This window comes from Micromesistius poutassou (assembly GCF_964030765.1).
Source record: "Micromesistius poutassou genome assembly, chromosome: 6".
NCBI classification, from domain to species: Eukaryota; Metazoa; Chordata; class Actinopteri; order Gadiformes; family Gadidae; genus Micromesistius; species Micromesistius poutassou.
Genome location: NC_140276.1, coordinates 7,480,804 through 7,501,066, shown reverse-complemented (window position 1 = coordinate 7,501,066; position 20,263 = coordinate 7,480,804). Strand labels below are relative to the sequence as shown.

The 20,263-nt window shown below is 49.0% G+C and overlaps 1 protein-coding gene across 1 annotated transcript in view; it reads left to right on the top strand.

The window, feature by feature from the left end:
* LOC311344798 (teneurin-1-like) overlaps positions 1-20,263 on the top strand; it is a gene marked incomplete at its 5' end in the record, with an annotated part of 147,131 nt that overhangs the window by 100,727 nt on the left and 26,141 nt on the right. Inside the window, 4 exon segments of the mRNA XM_084469138.1 lie at positions 12,464-12,618; positions 15,797-15,880; positions 16,479-16,673; positions 17,418-17,505. Of these exon segments, the coding sequence (XP_084325264.1) occupies positions 12,464-12,618; positions 15,797-15,880; positions 16,479-16,673; positions 17,418-17,505 (522 nt within the window).

Below are 20,263 nucleotides of genomic sequence, written 5' to 3'. Positions count from 1 at the left end.
TTGATCTGCGCTGGGACTGTTGAATCACGACTCGGGCGCCTGAACAGCGGGTACTGCTGTTCTCCAGACTGGGTTTAATCCCGGGCTGTGGGGGGGGGGGGGGGGGGGCGGGGGACTATGCGATCAGGCACAGACGCACCTCCCTCTTCCAGGGAAAAGCCTAGTGGGCTTGGAGGAATATAGGACAACGTTCGCACCGAGAGGAGTAAAATGAAATGAAATGAAATACAGACTTTTGTGCATTTTGGCTTGCACAGCGTTGAGAGTGTGTGTGTTCACCGAGATAGTGCTGTTGTCTTCCCCCCCCCGCCCGCCCGCCCGCCCCCCCGGTCCCCCCTCGTCGCCGTAATAAATAAAGAAAGAGGATGGGAAGCGGAAACAGAATGAGAAAAAAAAAGGAAAGAGAAAGGGAGAGATTGGAGGACAGAATAGGTCGAGGGAGAGAGAGAGGCAGAGGAGGCACACACTCAGATGAGAGAGGGAGGAAAATAGAGGACGGAGATAGAGAGGTGGCCGGCGAGGAGGACGTTCACAAAGAGAGATAGCTGCGTAGCCGCGCGCAGTGGGAGAAATGTGTTTTTGTGTCTGAATCCCCGGCGAAAGCCACGACGGTCCCTGGACTCATCTCCATATTAAAATGGCCCCGTGGCCACCTGCTCCCTCTGAGGGTCAGCTCTCATTGTTGCTGTTGGTTTAAATGGAGCGCTGCTGCTGCCCGGGCCTCGGAAGGGCATCTGATATTCTGACAATGCATTTCACCTCCAAGTCTTTGTGCGTGGGTGTGTGTGTGTGTGTGTGTGCTGTGCGCGACGTGTAGTTCTTTATGTGTTGTGTGTGTGCGTGTGCGTGCTTACCTGTATGTAAGGGTGTGTGTGTACGCTGTGTGAGTATATGTCCACATGCGATTTCCATGAGATTTGTGTGGGTGTAATATTGCAGTGTGAGTGCAAGTGTGTGTCCGTGTGCGCTCGCTCCCCTGTGTGCAAATGTGTGTGTGTGTGTGTGTGTGTGTGTGTCTGTATGGGACTATCATTGTGCACTCCTCTATCCGCCTCCTTCTGTTTTGCATTTCACATTGACTGAGCCTTTGTCTTTGCCCCTGGACATTCTTGCATTAATGATACACACATGAATTAATCACACAGCGGCCTACCCTGTGATAATGCAAAATAGCATGACTCCATACGAGCTTGTGCCTTTCCTCTTCACTTTTTGTGTCTATTTTTTTTTTTTTTTTTTTTACCACCGCTCATTTTCCCCTCTGTACCCTCCGTGTGGTAATTAGAGAAGGAACAATAGCTTATGAAGAGATATGGATCGCTAAGCGCCGGCAATATGAAGAACTGACTTGAGGCACTGCTGGGACTCCGGTGAAACTAGGAAGTGAAAAAGAAAAAAAAAAGAAAAAAGAAAAGAAAACGAACGCGTGCTCTGGCGTCGTAGCCCTGTGCGCCGGGTGCGGCCCCGACAGCCGCCCCGGCGCCGGCGCTTTGCCGACAGACAGACAGACAGACGTGGAGTTATAAAAAACAAGCATTTTCCTGGGTTGCTCCGAGTGATAGAGGCTCCCGGGCCGCCCACCAGAAAGTTGTGCAGAGCGCTCCGCACCGCACCGCACTCACCCCCTACGCTCCATTCTTCACAGGCAGGACGTGCCGCTCCCCAAGCGGTGAACAGCCGTACAAGCTTTCTTCTTTTCTAAAAAAAAAAAAAAAAAAAAAGGCCACTGCAAGCTAACAATAAAACGACGTGCCAACTGGCAGTCAAATGTCCGGTTTTCCACTTCCATCCGCACTTCATAACACAGGCCGGAGTGACACGTCGCTTGTTTGTAGTCAGAGTTTGTAGCGTTGCCCGGAGAGATTACCCAATCGCCCTCTGTGTGTGTGTGTGTGTGTGTGTGTGTGTGTGTGTGTGTGTGTGTGTGTGTAACAAAGCCCTAAGTCTATAGAAACACGGGCTCCAGGCCAGACGCACCTCGAGATGCTCCGGGTGCACTTTTGTGCGTGCGTGTGCGTTTTTTACGTTTTACGTTGTTTTTTTTGTCTTTTTTTTTTTTTTTCTGTTTGATTGACACGTGTTTGCCTCGGCAAAACACGCCGAGGTCCCTCAGCCGCGCCGTGGCCCTCCCTGTGAGGCGGCGCTGAGAGAGTGTGTTATGGGGTGTCTTGTTAAAGGTGTGGCAGGTTGACAACGTCAGTGTGATCATGGGGGATGTGACATCCGTGTCCATTAACTGGCTGCGACGGCCCCGGCTGGCAGGCAGCGTGTCAGCCACCACTGGGAACCCAGGAGGCTGACAGTGGGATGGAGCCACGCCACGGAGGAGAGAGCGCGAGAAATGAGACGCCCTTTTCTTTTTTTTTTTTTCCCCCGCTGGGTCGAATCTCTAATGCACGCGCACACATTCACGCGCACCAATGTATGCACACACACACACACATAAAGACACACACACACACACACACACTCATAAACACACACACACACACACACACACACACTCATAAACACACACACACACACACACACACACACACACACACACGCACACACATATAAACACACACACACATAAACACACACACACACACACACACACACATAAACACACACACACACACACACACACACACACACACATAAACACACACACACACACACACACACACACACACATAAATATACCGGTACATTCTCAAACACACATGCACACATAGATACACACATACACACATACACATGAAGGTCTTCTATTTATACACCATTACCCCCCAAATAAGGTTCAGTGTGTGTGTGTGTGTCTGTGTGTGTGTGAGACAGTGTGACAGTGTGCGTGTGTGTTGGTTTTATCTCTTCTGTGTTTGTTCTGAAGTGATCACGGGAACAGCAGGACTTCTGTACTTGTTCATACAGAACAATCAGGATGCTTAGTGATGCCTGCACAACAAGTTGGCCGAGTGGATGCTTTCTAGCGTGTATGTGTTGATAGTTTGTGTGTCCGTCTGTCAGTCCGTCTGACTGTGTGTGTGCTCCCGCAGCTGTGTGTGTGCATGTGTGTTCATGTTTGTTTCCAGTGCAGTAAATGTTTGCAACTGGCCACCATTGTCCTGAGCAGATCTCAGAGAGGAAAGCGGAGACAGACAGGCAGGGGAAAGCAGTGGCTGACCGGGGGTCTGTCTGGACGATCCCGACCATAATGGTAGATATGTCCGCATCGTGTCCTGTGGAGACACGGGGGCGAGAGAGCTCAGAATTGCTTTCAGAAAGGTTTAACCAAGCTGCCCCTGAGAAAGATGTTCAGATAGTCCTCTAGTCCTGCAGGGGGAGATGTCCCCTTTTAAGAAACGTGTGTGTGTGTGTGTGTGCGTGTGCATGCGTGTGTGTGTGAGTTTCAGTCACTTCCGTTTCCCCTTTTCCCGTCCACCAAGTTAACTCTAGAGATAAACTGAGATGCGGTGGTTATCTTTGTTATCTTCAATAGGCAGAACAACACTTCCTTCCTTACCCTTTCAAGTGTGCGGCGAGCTCTGCATCACTGTTAGACCCAAATCACCGCTGTCACGCGTTTTTATTTTTCGTCAACAAGCGAAAAAACCCTTTAGTGCTCCCTGCTCATCTGATCGCGAGTCTCGAAAGCCGCGGTCGTGCTAATCCACCGCCTAGCCCACTATGACGTCTTATTTCAGGGTCTCGCTTGATGGGAACCTTGCCCCCCCTGTTTGTTTGATGTACCAAACAGTGGGGCGTAATCTGCCACCACCCTCTCCTCCCCTCCGCCTCTCCCTCCTCCACCCCTCCTCCCCTCCTCCGCTCCACCCCTCCACCCCTCCTCCCCTCCTACCTCCCATCACGCTGATCCTGAAATCCCCCAGCCTTTCATACAGATGTCTCCTGAAAAAATAAAGCTTTTTCCGATTGCTTTTATAATTGGGTTTGTCTGCCGCCTCTGTGATTGCTTTGGATCTCTCTTTTAGTATCAAACAAGGCAATTACCACCAAGCCGCATATTTTCACGTGGCAGGGAAATGTTTATTCACAGTGAAATTAGCATGATGCTGTGGCGAAATCTTCCTGTGATTCTGCCGGATTCTCCCCCCAATGCGTTGGGCCTCCGCATGCTTCTGCATTAGTTAAGAAACAACCAACCCTGAAAAAGGTGGTAATCAATATGTAATTAATACGGGTTAATATGTTAACAAACTTATAGCAGTTTATAATTAGATGAGTCACAGTGTCTGATTTAGGCTGTTAATTGCCAACAGTCTGTGGGGCTTTAATGCATAATTAATTAACGGCAACGTGAATTATTCCTGCTCACCAAAGATCCCCCACAAATACATTACGTGCTCCAGTTGTGATGCAATCTGGTATCGATCGACAGTAGGGGAAGTGTCTTTGGAGTCCATATTGGACGGACAGTCGTCGTCAGAAACCACACTTAGTGAATGGCTGCTTTTCAATCACGGTGATATTGTTCCATAGGAATGTCACAACACATTTATGTATCCGCGACGGTGACAGATGGAGGCGATAAAGATCTATTTATGTGTCTGGGGTCATCCATCATGTGGTACCAAAACAGTAAAACATGGGTTTATACATGAACACGTACACACAATGCATCTGCATGCCATGCACACACACACACACACACACACACACACACACACACACACACACACACACACACACAGGGATGTAGACCTTTATGTCACACTGCTGGTTGCTAGGCTGACTTCAATCACGGCTGTATGTGTGCAGTGTTATGTTTAAGGCTATAATAAGTATAAAAAACAGTATATGAAAATACCCACCCACACGCCCACACACACCCCGTGCATGTAATGTATGAACCAAGTTACCCATGACATGTGAACATCATATACGTATTTATATATATATATATATATATATATATATAGGGTTAGATAAATAAATAAATAAATTCAAATAAACTCTACTCTAGCCCTTGCACCACCACCACCTCCTCCTCCTCCTCCTCCTCCTCCCTATATATATATATGTATATATATATACATATATATAGATGTACACAGCTCATCCTCAAGGTCAAGGGTCAATAAAACAACAATTGAAGCACACTGTTTTGAAAATGCGGCTGCCTATTAAATATTAGGAAGGCTGCGTTCAGAAAATGCCTTTAACGTAATGTATTCTCAATGCAAAACAGGTAGTATGCGTGGGATCAAATATCGAGGGAATTTCACGACAGCGAGACAAAACGGGCTGTTTTACCCCCATGCACTCATCAGAAGGGAACATCTGATACGTGTTGTGATTTTATTCTTTGAAATGGCCAATGTGAAATCAAAGGTGTCAACTATGCGACGTTGGCGCCATATTTTTCTCCATATACAAAGGGTTAGGTTAGTTATTTTTCGGCACACTTGGTTGAACAGGTGAATCACACGGACGTGTGTGTGTGTGTGCACATGATTCATCGGAGTGAACAAGGTGCTCACAAGGCTAGGTGGAAAAAACAGTATATTCATGTCATGGTGTCCTCAAGATGTAGCAGCAGAATAAGAGAAAGGACACAACAATACACTTTGAAGATGGAATGGGTGAGCCACTGTGTGCCATGGCAACCAACTATTACACAACCAACATGACATTAAAGGCCCTATCCAACGGAAGCCAGATGGTATTTTTCAAATGTCTTCCATGAGCTGTAAAACTGGAGGTTGCGACGAGATTGAGGGTTTGTAGCGGTTGCTAGAGTAGACCTTGAATAAATCTTTTGTTGGGTCTATACAGTCGCATTTTTATTTCAGAACTTTCAGAACTTTATCCGGAGATAGCAGAGCTGATTAAAATCTGCAATAACTGGCCAGGAAACACATTTCAATTAAAATACACAACAAAGTAAAACATTTGTCATTTTTTATAAATTGATTGGAAAATGTAATCTTGTGGTCAATTGTTATGGGTAAATATTTATTTCAAAATATATCTTCACAAAAACAGACTTTATTATTATGCATTGTACATCCTGTTTGGTCATCCTCCATCCTGGAATTATTAAGTTAATCACTGGCAAGCCTGGTACCATGACCTTTAGGCAATCATTTTGGTTTCACACTAAAAGCAGTGTTCCATTAAATATATTAGTCGAACACACACACACACACACGCACACACACACACGTGCGCACACACACATACACCCACATCATCACCTTTCTGTCTCCCCTTGGCTACCGTGTGTCAACCATTTTTGGTCTTAAGCTTCTTCAATATGACCTCCCCCCTCCCCTCTCTCCTCTCCCCTCTCCCCTCTCACCAGACCTCCCCTCTCCCCTCTCCCCTCTCCCTAGACCTCCCCTCTCCCCTCTCTGCAGATGTCTAGAACATCATCCCTCTCTCTCTCTCTCTCTCTCTCTCTCTCTCTCTCTCTCTCTCTCTCTGAAGTAGCTGTAATCAACACTGATGCTCCAGAAGACCCCACTCTATGACATTAATCAGATCGGTTCGCATTTCAATACTAAAGGAGGGTGGGGGGTATTTTAACAGATATTTATTTGACAAGCACAGGGAACAAAGAGATACACTGATTGAGTGTGATTGGCCTGTAATGCCAAATCGAAACAATTCTTCATCATGTCCTCTTTGTCTTTTCCCCCTCTTCTCTACCCTTCTCCACCTCTCTATCGCTCTCTCTCTCTCTCTCATCCCTGTCTCTCTCTCTCTCTCTCTCTCTCTCTCTCTCTCTCTCTCTCTCTCTTTCGCTCTCTCTCTCTCTCCCTCCCTGTCTCTCGCTCACTTTGTGTGTTTTCTCTCATAACATCTGAGCTGAATGTGAATAGCACCGCCGCATCCTCTCCTTCTCCTTCTCCTCCTCTCCGGCTGCTCTCCTCCTCTCTTTCTTGGTCCTCTCCTATCCTCTCAGCTCCTCTCACGCACGGCCTGGCTCTCTCTCTCTCTCTCTCTCTCTCTCTCTCTCTCTCTCTCTCTCTCTCTCTCTCTCTCCCTCTCTCTCTCTCGTCCAAGGTCAATGCAATTCAAGTCTAATTTGCTTTCTCTTTGACAGTTTCAAAAACCCACAGTTTCAACTCAAACCCAAATGTCCATCTCCCAGCGGAGACAAGATTTATCTCAATTATCTCTCCGCCTCTCCGTCTGCCAAGTCCTAAACACCAGCATCAGTGCACCAGGGTTCACCGGGGAGAGGTGCACAGTCTTCTGAAGCCTGTGAATATCCATCGCCCATCGTACGCACGGCGGCGGCGGCGGCTAAAAAGAAATTCCCTGAGCACAGCAAACACGCCCTGGCTTTCCCTTCTTCAGCAGGAAATCCACATCAGCCAAAGCGGAATATGGGCTAATCTACAATAACCACAGCACAATATTCTTTCCCCACCACAACAACAACAACAACAACAACAACAACAACCACAGCTAAATCCTCCTCTGTCGAATAATACAACAGAAGAGGGCACGGGGTGCCTTTATATCTTTCTACTCGCTATTCGATTATTGTGCACTGGGTCGTGCATGAATGAAGTGGGACCTCTCTGCTGTGTGTGTGTGTGTGTGTGTGTGTGTGTGTGTGTGTGTGTGTGTGTGTGTTTACGGTGCCCGGGATGCAGATCTCACCGGGAGGGGGGGGCTCGCGTGTGAACGCAACACATGCTAATCCCGTGCCCACTGTGCGCCGCTGAGTGCATCGGGAAATTGCGACAAAAGGCATTAAAAGAAGAGAGGGAGCTAGGCATGGCGGATACAGGGAGAGAGACGAGAGGCATACATAAAAGCGGGGGGGTTGGGGGTGGTGGTGGGGGTGGGGGTTGGGGTTGGGGTTGGGGTGGGGGTGGGTTGGCTCTGATGGGCAGCGAGAGCGGAAGCAGTCTGCTGGTGTTGAGTGAGCGAGAGAGAGAGAGACAAAGACAAAGAGAGAGAGAGTCCTTTCTGCCTCTCCATGTCCTTGTGCAGGATTTATGAGCTCTAAGATCAGGGACAGGGTTACCAGAGTAGACGTGATAGCATGGATGGGCTGGACGGGGAGCGCGGGGGGGGGGGGGGGGGGCATGTGACAAGTCAGGGAGAAGGTGTTGAAATTGGTGAGTGTGTGTGTGCCTGTTTGTGTGTGTGTGTGTGTGCCTGCGTGTGCATCTGTGTGGGACAGGAGAGAGAGAAGGAGAGAGCGAGAGAGGAGGGTGTGATTCTCAATATTTGCAGGCTCTGACTGTGTGTGGGGACTGGGGACATCGCTCATGCATAATGTCGGGTGACAGTGGGGGGAGAATGTGAATGGGACAACCGGGACGGAGATCAAAAAAAAAAAGGAGCCCCGTGGAGACCTGTTTGAAAGGTCAAAGGTCGCTGATTTGATTTGCACAGGTGCGGTCCTTCTCCAGAGTGGGAGGGAGAGAGAGAGAGAGAGAGAGAGAGAGAGAGAGAGAGAGAGAGCCGCCAAGGGAGAGAGGGAGAGATCTAGAATAAAAGGGGGGAAGAAAATGACTCTGAAGGAAAAAAAAAACAGAGTGAAAGTGCGGAGACAATGAGAGGGAGAGAGGGAGGGAGAGGGATGTGGGCGGCAGGCGGGGGGGATGTGGGGGGGGGGGCGGGGGGGGTGGGGGGGGGGGGGTGGAGGGGGGAGGGTGTAGTGTGGCAACTATAATCTGTCTGTGTCAGAGGGAATGATGAAAGGGCCAAGAGGGAGAGGTCTACAGTTCACCTTCTGGCCTCTGGAGGAAACATGGTGACCCGGGCGCTCCTCTCCGGCACCTCCCCTCTGCACCCCCCTCCGGCCGCCCCCCCCCCCTCCCTCCTACCGGCACGATTTATGACTCACAGCGTCGGCCCAGGGTCTCCTCGCTGGAGGACGTTTGCGCATTTCGGTTGTGCCCCCACACAGACTGTCTGTGTGTGTGTGTGTGTGTATGTGTGTGTGTGTGTGTGTGCGTGTGTGTTCGTGTGTGTGTGCGTGTGTGTGTTTGTGTGTGTGTGTGTGTGTGTGTGTGCGCATGTTTGCATTCGTGTGAGTGTGTGTGTGTGTGCGCGCGCTGTGTGTGCATGCGTGTGAGCATGCGTGTGTGCACGTTGGCATGTGTGTGTGTGTGTATGTATGAGCATGCCCTGTGTGTGTGTGTGTGTGTGTGTGTGTATGAGCATGCCCTTGTGTGTGTGTGTGTGTGTGTGTGTGTGTGTGTGTGTGTGTGCATGAGTGTGAGCATGCGTGTGTGTGTGTGCGTGCGTGCGTGCGTGCGTGTGTGGAAGGATGCCACCTTCGCGTCAACGGAACACAGCCAGGTCACTGGCCCGGACACAGAGGGTAAGCCAAACTGTGTCCTTACAAAAGCCTTGGATGTGCAGAGCGGCCGGCGCGGACCGGCAGACTGACAGGAACACACCAATGGACTTGGATTTTGGCCGGATAAAGAGAGCAAAGTAAAGTGCAGAAAGCCTTGGCCGGCGGGCACCACGCCACCTCAAGCCATTCAACCCTGCGGCAGGACGAATGGGATTGTGTGAACGGGTGGGGGGGGGGGGGGACTACGGGAAACGACCACACTCAATGTTAATGAGGAACCGTAAGGATTATGTTATGTGTGTAAGTGGTGTGGAGGGAAAAGCACTTGATTATCCGGCGTACAGCTCGATAGCGCACGCACAGTCCAATCACGGCCACGGCCGTTTGCGGTGCCCTTTTCCGCCGTAATGTTTGGTGTGGGTGCAGAGTTGCCGCACTTCAGAATTTGCTGAGATTCGAGTTCAGGTTGTACGGGTCACCCCTCACCTTCCAGAGGTGAGGACCGGCTGGATGAACCGTGGGCCACGGTCGCCGTAACCTAATGTTTGGATTTTTTTTTCGCCATCTCGCGGCAGTTCACACACGCCGACTACTAATCAACTGTAAGCATAATGTTAGCATAGTGTTACAGAGGAATTGTAGGTGTTGTGTAGGAGGGGGAGTGGGGGGGTGGGGGGGGGGGGGGGGGTTACGGGTTGAGTCAGGGACTACACCAGCTGAGGGGTTGAGTCACCGGGACGTTCTTTGTATGGAAATAAGCCGGTGTAGGATGAAGGTCGGCGCTCATCCATAACAGATGATTCACACGGCGCACTGACCTTTCACCGCCCGCCCCGGTGACGCTTTGCCCCGGCCGCCCCTCCGCCGCCGCGCCCAGGCCGCCCTCCCGGCCCCCGCGGCAGCTCCCCCTCCGCAAGGAGAGTTCAAGAATACAGCGTCCAGATCAGCTCTCACCCACGCACGCACGCACACACACACACACACACACACATACCCGCACACACGCAGGCACGCACGCACACACCCGCAGGCACGCACGCACACACCCGCACACACGCAGGCACACACACAAACACACACACGCACACACACACACCCGCAGGCATGCAGGCACACACACACACACACGCAGGCACACACACCCGCACACACGCAGGCACACACACACAACCGCACACACGCAGGCACGCACGCACATACGCACGCACACACACAAATATATATATATATTAATTTTAAAACACACACAGACACACAGTTAAACTAGAACAAAAACGACACATTTACAGAGACAAGAAGGCATTGTTGCACACACACATCCACACACCACACATCAATGGATAAATAAAAAAATATATAGTTGAATACTTTTTTATTCATATTTTTCTAATTATTATCTCGACAAAAAAAAAAGCAGACCACACAATGTTCTTTGTGTGTGAGCGTGACGGCCCTGAGACACCGAACAAACAAAGAAGCAGCTGCGATGAAGGCCTACTGAGTCTTGGCCTCACGCTCCACCTGTGTCTGGGCCCAAGGTCCACACTGGAACAACGCGACGACAGCCAGCGACCGTACAGCACCGCACACCCTCTGCTACTCCGTACCAAGCTCTCCCAACCAGCATGGGGCGCTCTTCTGCATTTGTCTCTCAAAACGGGACACTGGAAGACTTAGGACTTAGGACTGATGTATAAAAAAACTTGAAAGAAAGCAGAACCATGCCTACCATTTCACACCTCGCTCGCTCAGACGAGTTTCCAACATAGCCACTTTTCATCGAGAATACGGGAAAACGGTGAACGATGTGATGAGATGAGTCTCTGTGTGCGTGCCCTCTTGACAAAGTCAAGGTGACTTGTGTTTCTCTTCTGGTGACAGCTACAGCTGAACATCCACTCCGAGTGATTTCATCCCATTGACGGGCTCAGTCCCTGATTCAACATTGCTGAATCGGCCGAAAAAAACCACAGACAATTGTGTTGGACAGCGACAGGAGCTCAGGAGCTAGGGCCACTGACACTCACGGAACAGCCCGGCATTGTCTGACAGCCAACTGCCGGTACGGTGTGTCAGGGACATAGCATTGCCCGGTGCGTTGGTGCAGGAACCAAGAGGCCATTGTGATTTCCTTCACATAAATAAAGATATTTTCACCACGGATGAATGCAGAAGAGGCAGAAACGAGTGCATAAATTCCACCCCCTCAAAGTCAGACTCACTCCTACAGTGCACCCCTTGGGCTGGTGATTCAAGGGGCACCATCTAAAACCTCGCCTTGGGCACCAAATTGGTCAGCGACGGCCCTGTGCACACGCACTTAAACAGCGCTCACACAAACCAACCGCAAAGCACCGTTTGGAAACAAAAAACGCACACAGACAGCAGCCTACATACATATGTGAATGTGACGCACTTGTCAGACACACACACACACACCCACCACAGACACACACACCCAAACGTGCGCATGAGTACCGGCGCACGCACCCACCCGCCCACCCGCACCACCCACCCACCAACGCACAGAATTGGTGTTGCAAAACAACCACATGCATTTGCAGACAAACACGCCTGAGCGAACAGACGCCGAGCTGACACACAACTGTCACAACTAGCTATAGGCGCTCACGGGCACGCACGGGCGACAATGACATACGACACATTAAATACGGCTGCAAATATACGCCGCGGTCCGGGAGCAGGGGCCGTTTATAGCAGGGCCCCGCGGGCGCCCTGGAGGGTCAGGAGTTCACCGCAGAGCCTCGCCGCTGGCATCTAATGTGACAAATAAGTCCTTCCTCCGGTCGCATTGTTCTAATCCCTTTAGTGGGCCCTGGAATGGAAATATAATTACGTTTGGCTGGTGCAGTGCCTTTGATAAGACGGCGGCCCAGCTGAATGCCTAACCAAGTCGGATGCGTCTCCCTGCCTCTCCTCCTCTCTCCCTCGCTCTCTCTCTCTCTCTCCTTCTCCTTCTTTAAGTCCTCCCTCTCACTTCGATCTCTCTCCATCTTCCTAATTGTCGCACCAGTGCACACGTCGACGCACACACTTTCCTTCTTTCTTCCAACCCCCCCCCCACTACTTTAACTCTGTGCCATTTCAAAGCCTCATTGTGTCTCTCCCCCCCCCCCCCCCCCCCCCCCCCCCCTCTCTCTATCCCTCTCCCTCTCTCTCACCCAGGTATTGCGGTGGATAAAAGGGGCGTCGTTTACTTTGTGGATGGCACCACCATTCAGAAGATTAACGAACGGGGTCTCCTCTCCACTGTGATTGGCTCAAACGGACTGATGTCCACCCAGCCGCTGAGCTGTGATTCCCGCATGGACATCACTCAGGTGAGTCCCTGGCACGAGGACCGGGATTGGACGGGGAGCGTGGGGGGGGAACGAGGCGAGACCCTGTACTCATTAAGAGAATCCTAATGTCTAATGAAGGACTCGTTCAATTTAAAAGACTCGCCACTTAAACAAACATCAGCTGGGTGTTAATGTGCTGTTTACAGTATACAGTATTTTGTAGCAAGTGCACCTTGGTGTGTCAGGAGAGGGCCCGCATGGGCATACAGTGTGTGTGTGTGTGTGTGTGTGTGCATGTGTGCGTCCATGCATGTTGACAGTAGTAAGCATAACACTTAAGACGGATACGGCACGGCCCATCAGTTCACACAGCTCACTTGTATCACCCCTATTAGAGCTCAGGTTGAATTATAGATGAACTGCTTAGTCTACGGAGAGATCTTCATTGCTCACATGCTGTGGATTTGCTTGGGTTGTGTGTGGGTGCGTGTGAGTGTGTGCGTAAGTGTGCATAAGTGTATGCGTGCGTGCATGCGTGCGTGCGTTTGTGTGTGTGTTTGGATGAGAGTTTCTGCTTGGTTGATTGAGTGTTTGCTCGCTCGCTCACTCGCTCGCTTGTCTGTTTGTGTGTGTGCGCATTTGTGTGCGCGTGTGCACACAATTATGTGATTCACCCGTGCATATGTGTATCATTCGGCTGTTGATTGTGCTTACAAGAGTCGTTTTGCGTTGCATCGTTGCCTAGATGTGATAGCGGTTCTACATGATATATTTAAAGAGGCCCTTATGGTGTTTTAATCTATCTATTGATTGGTTTTCCAGCGGGTCTATGTGTTTTTTCTCATCGGGCAGATTGGATTCAGAGGTGTCATTGTTGAGTTGTCTTCAGGATTAGTTGTCGATAACCTCGAAAGCACAAGACTTGAATTATGCTCATTCGATTATTTATAAAAAACGAAAATGATGTGTTGAAGTTGAAGTTGAAAGTGGATTTTTTGCGATTTTTTGCAAAGAATTTATATATATATATATCTATATATATATATAGATATATATATATATTATTTTTTTTGCAATGTCAACATGATTAAAATAGCCTATATGTGTCTCATACGTTTGAAAAGTGTTCCCTGATTAGTACATATGATGAGAGGTGTCCTACACTCACAAGGGCTCTTTGATTGCTATGGCAAAGACAAATAAGGCTGATTTCTGGAGGAGGCTCTTCCCTTCAGCTAAGTGGGGCTTTGCAAGGTTGAGAATGTCATGCCCATAAATACACAGAGGGAAGAGAAGGCCAGATATTACCAACTGAAAAGTGACGGATTGACACGTCTTATTGGAATATAAAGAATCAAGGCTTTTGAATTAAGGTGTGCATCTCAGAATTAAGGTGTGCAAGACTCAATGGACAAGAGTATTGTGTGATTATTTTGATTCACAGTGTTGAATGAAGACATAATGGGATTTGATCATTCATCAGCCAGAACAAGGAGTCCCCATGTATCTGTTGATTAGAAAAGAATACATATAGATGTAGGTTTATTTATAAATGATTCACGATTATCATACATTCAACACAGACACATATTTTTTTGTGGACATGGATTTTTGCACACATTTCTTTGTCTGTTTGTTTTTAAAACAAGCAAGTAAAAAAAATGGAACACCCACCAACTATGACAAGCTAGTGTCTCTGACAAACCAAAAACCCGAAAGTGTAGAAAGTAGCACCTGGTGAGGCCTGGCATGGCAGTACCGCTCCACAACTACAAGGGATCTCTCCTGCAGTCAGCTCGTCGAATCGGGAACGGGGGACGCGTGCCTGTCTTGTCTCCGCGGCGTGGCGCGAGCTGCCGCGTGATGGATCTCCCTCCACCCATAATACCGGGCTTTTGGACTGAAACCCCCTCGTTCTCGTTTGACAGAGGCTATAATTGGACGTGTCAGTGGCAATTTAACATGATCCACTTATTTACGGATGGGGCCTGGATGCCATCCATCACCTGGCTGATCTCCGACCACGCAGGCCTGTCTCCGCCGCCGCCACCGCTGGCCCAGCGCGCTGCCTGCCTGGAGTCTTTGTCTCCTAGTCAGAAGTGTGTTTGTGGGTCCTTGTGTGTTTGTGGGTCCTTGTGTGGTCTGTGTGGGTGTGTGTGTGTGTGTTCGTGTTTGTTTGTTGTCTATGCGGCTGGTTCTGAAAGACCACAAAGAGGATGTGATCAATATGGTTTTCTGAGCATGGGTGTGTGTGTGTGTTTGTGTCTGACTTTGTTCGTTTGCTTGTGTGGGCGACTCTCTCTGTGGGTTTGTCTGTGTATTGGTGTTTGTATCTGTGTGTCTGTGCGTGTGAGAGTGAGAGAAGAAAGCTTTTGTACGTACGTGTGTGTGTGTGTGTATGTGTTTGTGTGTGTATGCATGTGTGTGTGTGTGTGTGTGTATATATGTGTGTGTGTGTTTCTGCGAAATGTCTGTGTGTTGTGTATGAATGTGTACAAACGTGCACCCGCCCGCCATGCATTTGTTGGCATGTCCCTACCCCACTCTGTGTGTGGTTCTGTTGTGTACCAGGTGCCCTTCCATTGGCTGTGCGAGCCCCGCGGTGGTAGCAGGCAGCTAGCTCTGTTATTTGAGCAGACAGTGATCATGGTTATTGGGTGACATTTGGACCGGTGCCGAGAAGCGGAGACCAGCGCGGATCCTCGATAAACACACGGAGCCTCCCTGCCCATCGCTGACCTTTGCGGGGCCTGGGAGGGTCGGCCGGCTCAGGGCTGTGTTATTGAAGAAGAATTATTTGTAACACCTGTGATTGACTCTCGCCAGCTATTTGCGCAGTTATTTGCACTGCGGTGCAGTTTGATATTTAAATGGAATGGAAATAAATGATTTCATGTGTGCGTGTGTGTCTGTGTTTTTGTGTGTGTGTGTGTGTCTAATATGCCTTTGTGTGTGTGTGTGTGTGTGTGTGTGTATGTGTGTGACTGTGTGTATTGATGTGTGCGTGTGTATGTGTGTGTGTGTCTGTGTGCTTAATATGCCTTTATGTTTGCCTGTGTATTGATGTGTGTGTGTGTGTGTGTGAGAGAGAATGTGCCTTTGTGTTAATGTCTTGGCTTACATGTGTGTACGTGTATTGACGGACATGTGTGTGTGTGCGTCTGGTGTGCGTGTATTGACGGACATGTGTGTGTGCGTCTGGTGTGTGTGTTTCCAGGTGCGTCTTGAGTGGCCGACGGATCTGGCGATCAACCCGCTGGACAACTCGCTGTACATCCTCGATAACAACATCGTACTTCAGGTAGACCCAGACACGCAGAAACAGCCCGGGAAATGCATTATTCACGCCACTGCCCGTCCTCCATGTAGTGTATACATTATGTATACGTTTGGTTCAAAGATGTGCTGGGAATGAATAAGAAATGCTCCTAATGAATTGGACTTTTACGTCAGACTGTTAAGAACGGTCGTTGGAAGATCATTCCGATTAATTATGGAGCAATATCTGACCAATTGTTCTGCAACCGCTACGACTATTGCATCGTCTTCTCCTACTTTGATTTGTCGAGGGCACGCTTGCTTCTTTACTTCGTATGATACACGGCATATCTGTGGAAGATACACGTTCATCCTTCCATTATTAATGACATCGTTGGATCATTTTGAAGTACCAGCGTTACCGCATTATATGAATAAAATATCAACGTCACATCAGCGTAATCCTATTAAACATCTTGATTGTTTTTGCTCTGCGTGTGTGTTCTGTTTCAGCGTCTGTAGAGCTCTTTAGATTGCACTTTGAAACAAAACTCACTAATATTCATCGTGTTACATTTTTCGCCATCACCTCTCCTCCGCTCCTCCGCTCCTCCGCCTCTTCCTCCGCCCCTCCGCCCTAGGTGTCAGAGAGCCTGTACGTGCGCATCGTGGCGGGACGTCCCATCCACTGCCAGGTGCCGGGCATCGACCATCACCTGGTGAGCCGTGCGGCCGTGCGCGCCACCCTGGAGGCCGCCAAGGCCATTGCCCTGTCCCACCTGGGCACGCTGTTCATCGCCGAGACGGACGAGAGGCGCATCAACCGTGTCCAACAGGTCACACCCCCCTCCCCCCCCTCGCCCCACCCCCCCCCCCCCCCCCCCCCACCCGCACCAAAACAACACCAAACACATGCGTACTTATGAGGGGAAAGATTTCAGTCGTTTAGCAAAGTGCTTTCATCCAAAAGCGACGCAACCTAAGCGACGCTGAGCCCAATCAAAAGCCAGGCAAGCCCAATTGGGGGTGAGCTGCAGAGAGTCGCGGGTGCTTGCCGCGCGACCTAGTTTCCGGAAAAACAACGGAGTGCAGTGTAGCCAAGAGGATCGAGACTCGAGGTGAGAGTAGAGTATTGTAGGCTGCTTTGATCCGGTGACATTTGTAAGAGCAATGTTCGTGTTGCATGATGTGATGAATACAGTTCTTTGATATGCTATAATGGTGATATAATGGTGTACTGCTATGCCATTTACCGTAGGGGAGGCTAATGGTAAAAGTATATTGCACTATCGCCAGCGTTCATTCGCGGCATGTTTGAGCCCCGTCGCGGTGATTGTTCCAGAGCTGCCGGTGAAACATGATGCATTCGTGCACATTAGAAGATATTCTTGACAGCGAAACACGGCGAAAACACTTAACGGTGTTCACCATTACATTCTGACAGTATGGCTCTTAAATAATCCCTCAATTTGGTTGAAACACCGTCATTACGAACACGTATTATATCCGAACACGTGGTATACGGTTAAAAGTGTGTGTTTTTTATAGTGTACACCATTCTTGTCTTGAACGCACCACAGGTGTCCACTAATGGAGAAATCTCCATTATCTCCGGGGCCCCAACAGACTGCGACTGCAAGATTGACCCCAACTGTGATTGCTTCTCTGGTGGGTCATTGGACGACAACACGCACACACACACACACACACACAAACACACACAAACACACACACAAACACTTTTATACACATCCACACACACACACACACACACACACACACACACACACACACACACACACACACACACAAACACACAAACACACACACAAACACTTTTATACACATCCACACACACACACACACACACACACACACACACACACACACACATACACAAACACTTTTATACACATACACACACAGACACACACACACACACACACACACACGCAAACACTTTTATACGCACACACACACACACAGACACACAAACACTTTTATACGCAGACACACACACACACACACACACAATCACACACTTTAAAACGCACACACACACACACACACACAACCACACACACACACACACACACAAACCCTTCAATACATACACACACTTCAATGCACACACACACGCCTCACTGCAAATACACAAACAATCACACACGGTGTCACACACACACACACACACACACACACGTGTGTGTGCAGTTGGAGAATACCAAACGGGACTGAGGGAATAAAAGCGGGATGGGACACAGAGAGCGATGTCTTCTCCGGACGGCACGCCGTCTGTCCTGCCCTCGATTAAACCGCCGCTTAGTGTCCAGCCCGTTAAAGAGGCTCCTCCAAACGGCCTCTGAGGAGTAATGTGGTGTTACAGGAAGTAAAGGTTAGGGAAGTGGAGCAGGGGAGAGCCACTAGAAACAAAAACAAAGGATGTGACGTTTTGTGTGTGTGTGTGTGTGTGTGTGTGTGTGCTTTGGGTTTATCTGTGTGTGTGTGTGTGTGTGTGTGTGTGTGTGGTGTGGGTTTATCTGTGTGTGTGTGTGTGTGTGTGTGTGTGTGTGTGTGTGTGTGTGTGTGTGTGTGTGGTATGGGTTTATCTGTGTGTGTGTGTGTGTGTGTGTGTGTGTGGTTTGGGTTTATCTGTGTGTGTGTGTGTGTGTGTGTGTGTGTGTGTGTGTGTGGTGTGGGTTTATCTGTGTGTGTGTGTGTGTGTGTGTGTGTGTGTGTGGTATGGGTTTATCTGTGTGTGTGTGTGTGTGTGTGTGTGTGTGATTGTCAATGAATTTGTATGTGTTTTTTGTGTATGTGCAGATGTAAATGTGTGATTACGCATTTGGTTGTTTGCTTGGTGTTAATGTGTGTGTGTGTGTGTGTGTGTGTGTGTGTGTGTGTGTGTGTGTGTGTGTGTGTGTGTATGTGTGTGTGTAGGGTGTGTATTTACGCACGTGTGTGTGTGTGTGTGTGTGTGTGTGTACTTCTTTGCTCATATCCATGAACAAAATGAACATCCTCATGAACAAAAACCAGTATGATTTCAGTTGGTTGCAGAAAAGAAACATTTATTCAAATCTCAGATGGCGCATGAAAAGCTGTGCGGTAACCTTTGAAGGTTGTAACTGATTGCCTTTTCACAGAGCTGCACCTGAAATGAAATTCAGGAACCCAATAAAACAAATAAGCAGATGTCCTATTTGGCGGTTAGACCACGCGCTCATTGTAAACCTCACAGGATGTGATTTTTATCGCCTAATTGTACTTAGAAAGATCTCCTTTCTCCCGAAAATGGAGGCAAGTTTCTTTCACGCCTCGCCAGCCAATGGGCTGCGACCGCTCCTATTCCTCAGCCCGCACTTTGCATATTTCCCATCATGTCCTGCTGCTCACTGATGATTACTCCCACCGCACATGTTTTTTTTTGTGTGTTTCCGTCTCCGTGCTACAAACACATGTGGCTTACACACGGCCCCTCTTTGAACAAGGACACACACACAGACACACACACACACATATACCAACACCCACACACACACACACACACACACACACACACACACCCACACACACACACACACACACACACACACATTAAAACAGACACACATGCTGTGTGGAGATAAACAGCCACCCTGCTGTAAGCACAGTCCCATCAGAGAGACCTCAGACCAACCGCTGACAGAATCTAAAGGGCCTCACTCAGCTGTTCCTCCTGCCGGGCTAACAAACCCATTTGAATACTTTCAAACCGCCGGCAGCAGCATCTGATAACGTGCCACTATGAAGCCGGTCAGAGGTTTGGAAACTATCAAGGTGGCCCTATCTCCTCCGAGGCAGTCCCCGCCGCATTTCCCCCCCCCCCCCATCTGAGCTCAGCTGATATAGTGTGGCTCAGCAGACATCAGGGAGAACTACCAGAACCGCACCTTTTAAAGTTGGGGCTGGTTTTTTTTTGTTGATGAGGTCGATGTTGTTTTTTTAATTCGTTGTCGTTTCTCAGCGCGATGAAGTATGTGGTTAGCTCGGGTGTATTGATTGATGTTATTGGTCGCGACAACAATGCGCACAACACTCTTTGGTTCGTAAAGCACCTGGTACCCGGGGCATCAATTAAACATCGGCCCAAGAACGATTAAGAGGTCAGACTGGATGGCTTCTTTAATTTATGGTGCCCTCTTATCATTTAACAAGCAGAGGTTTAAAGAGATCCAAACTAAATAAATCAGAAATGCACACGCTTCGCACTACCTCACCAATGTATCCCCGGAATTAGTTGTTTTGTTTGAGTGTATCCTGTATAAATAGATATAAACTCCTATGCCAAACTGCATCGGCCTGTCAATTCCTGTTGCCAGAAGGCATAGTAATTGTTATAGGGGAACTGTCCCACTCACTTTAATATCAGGGAGTGCTGCCTCAC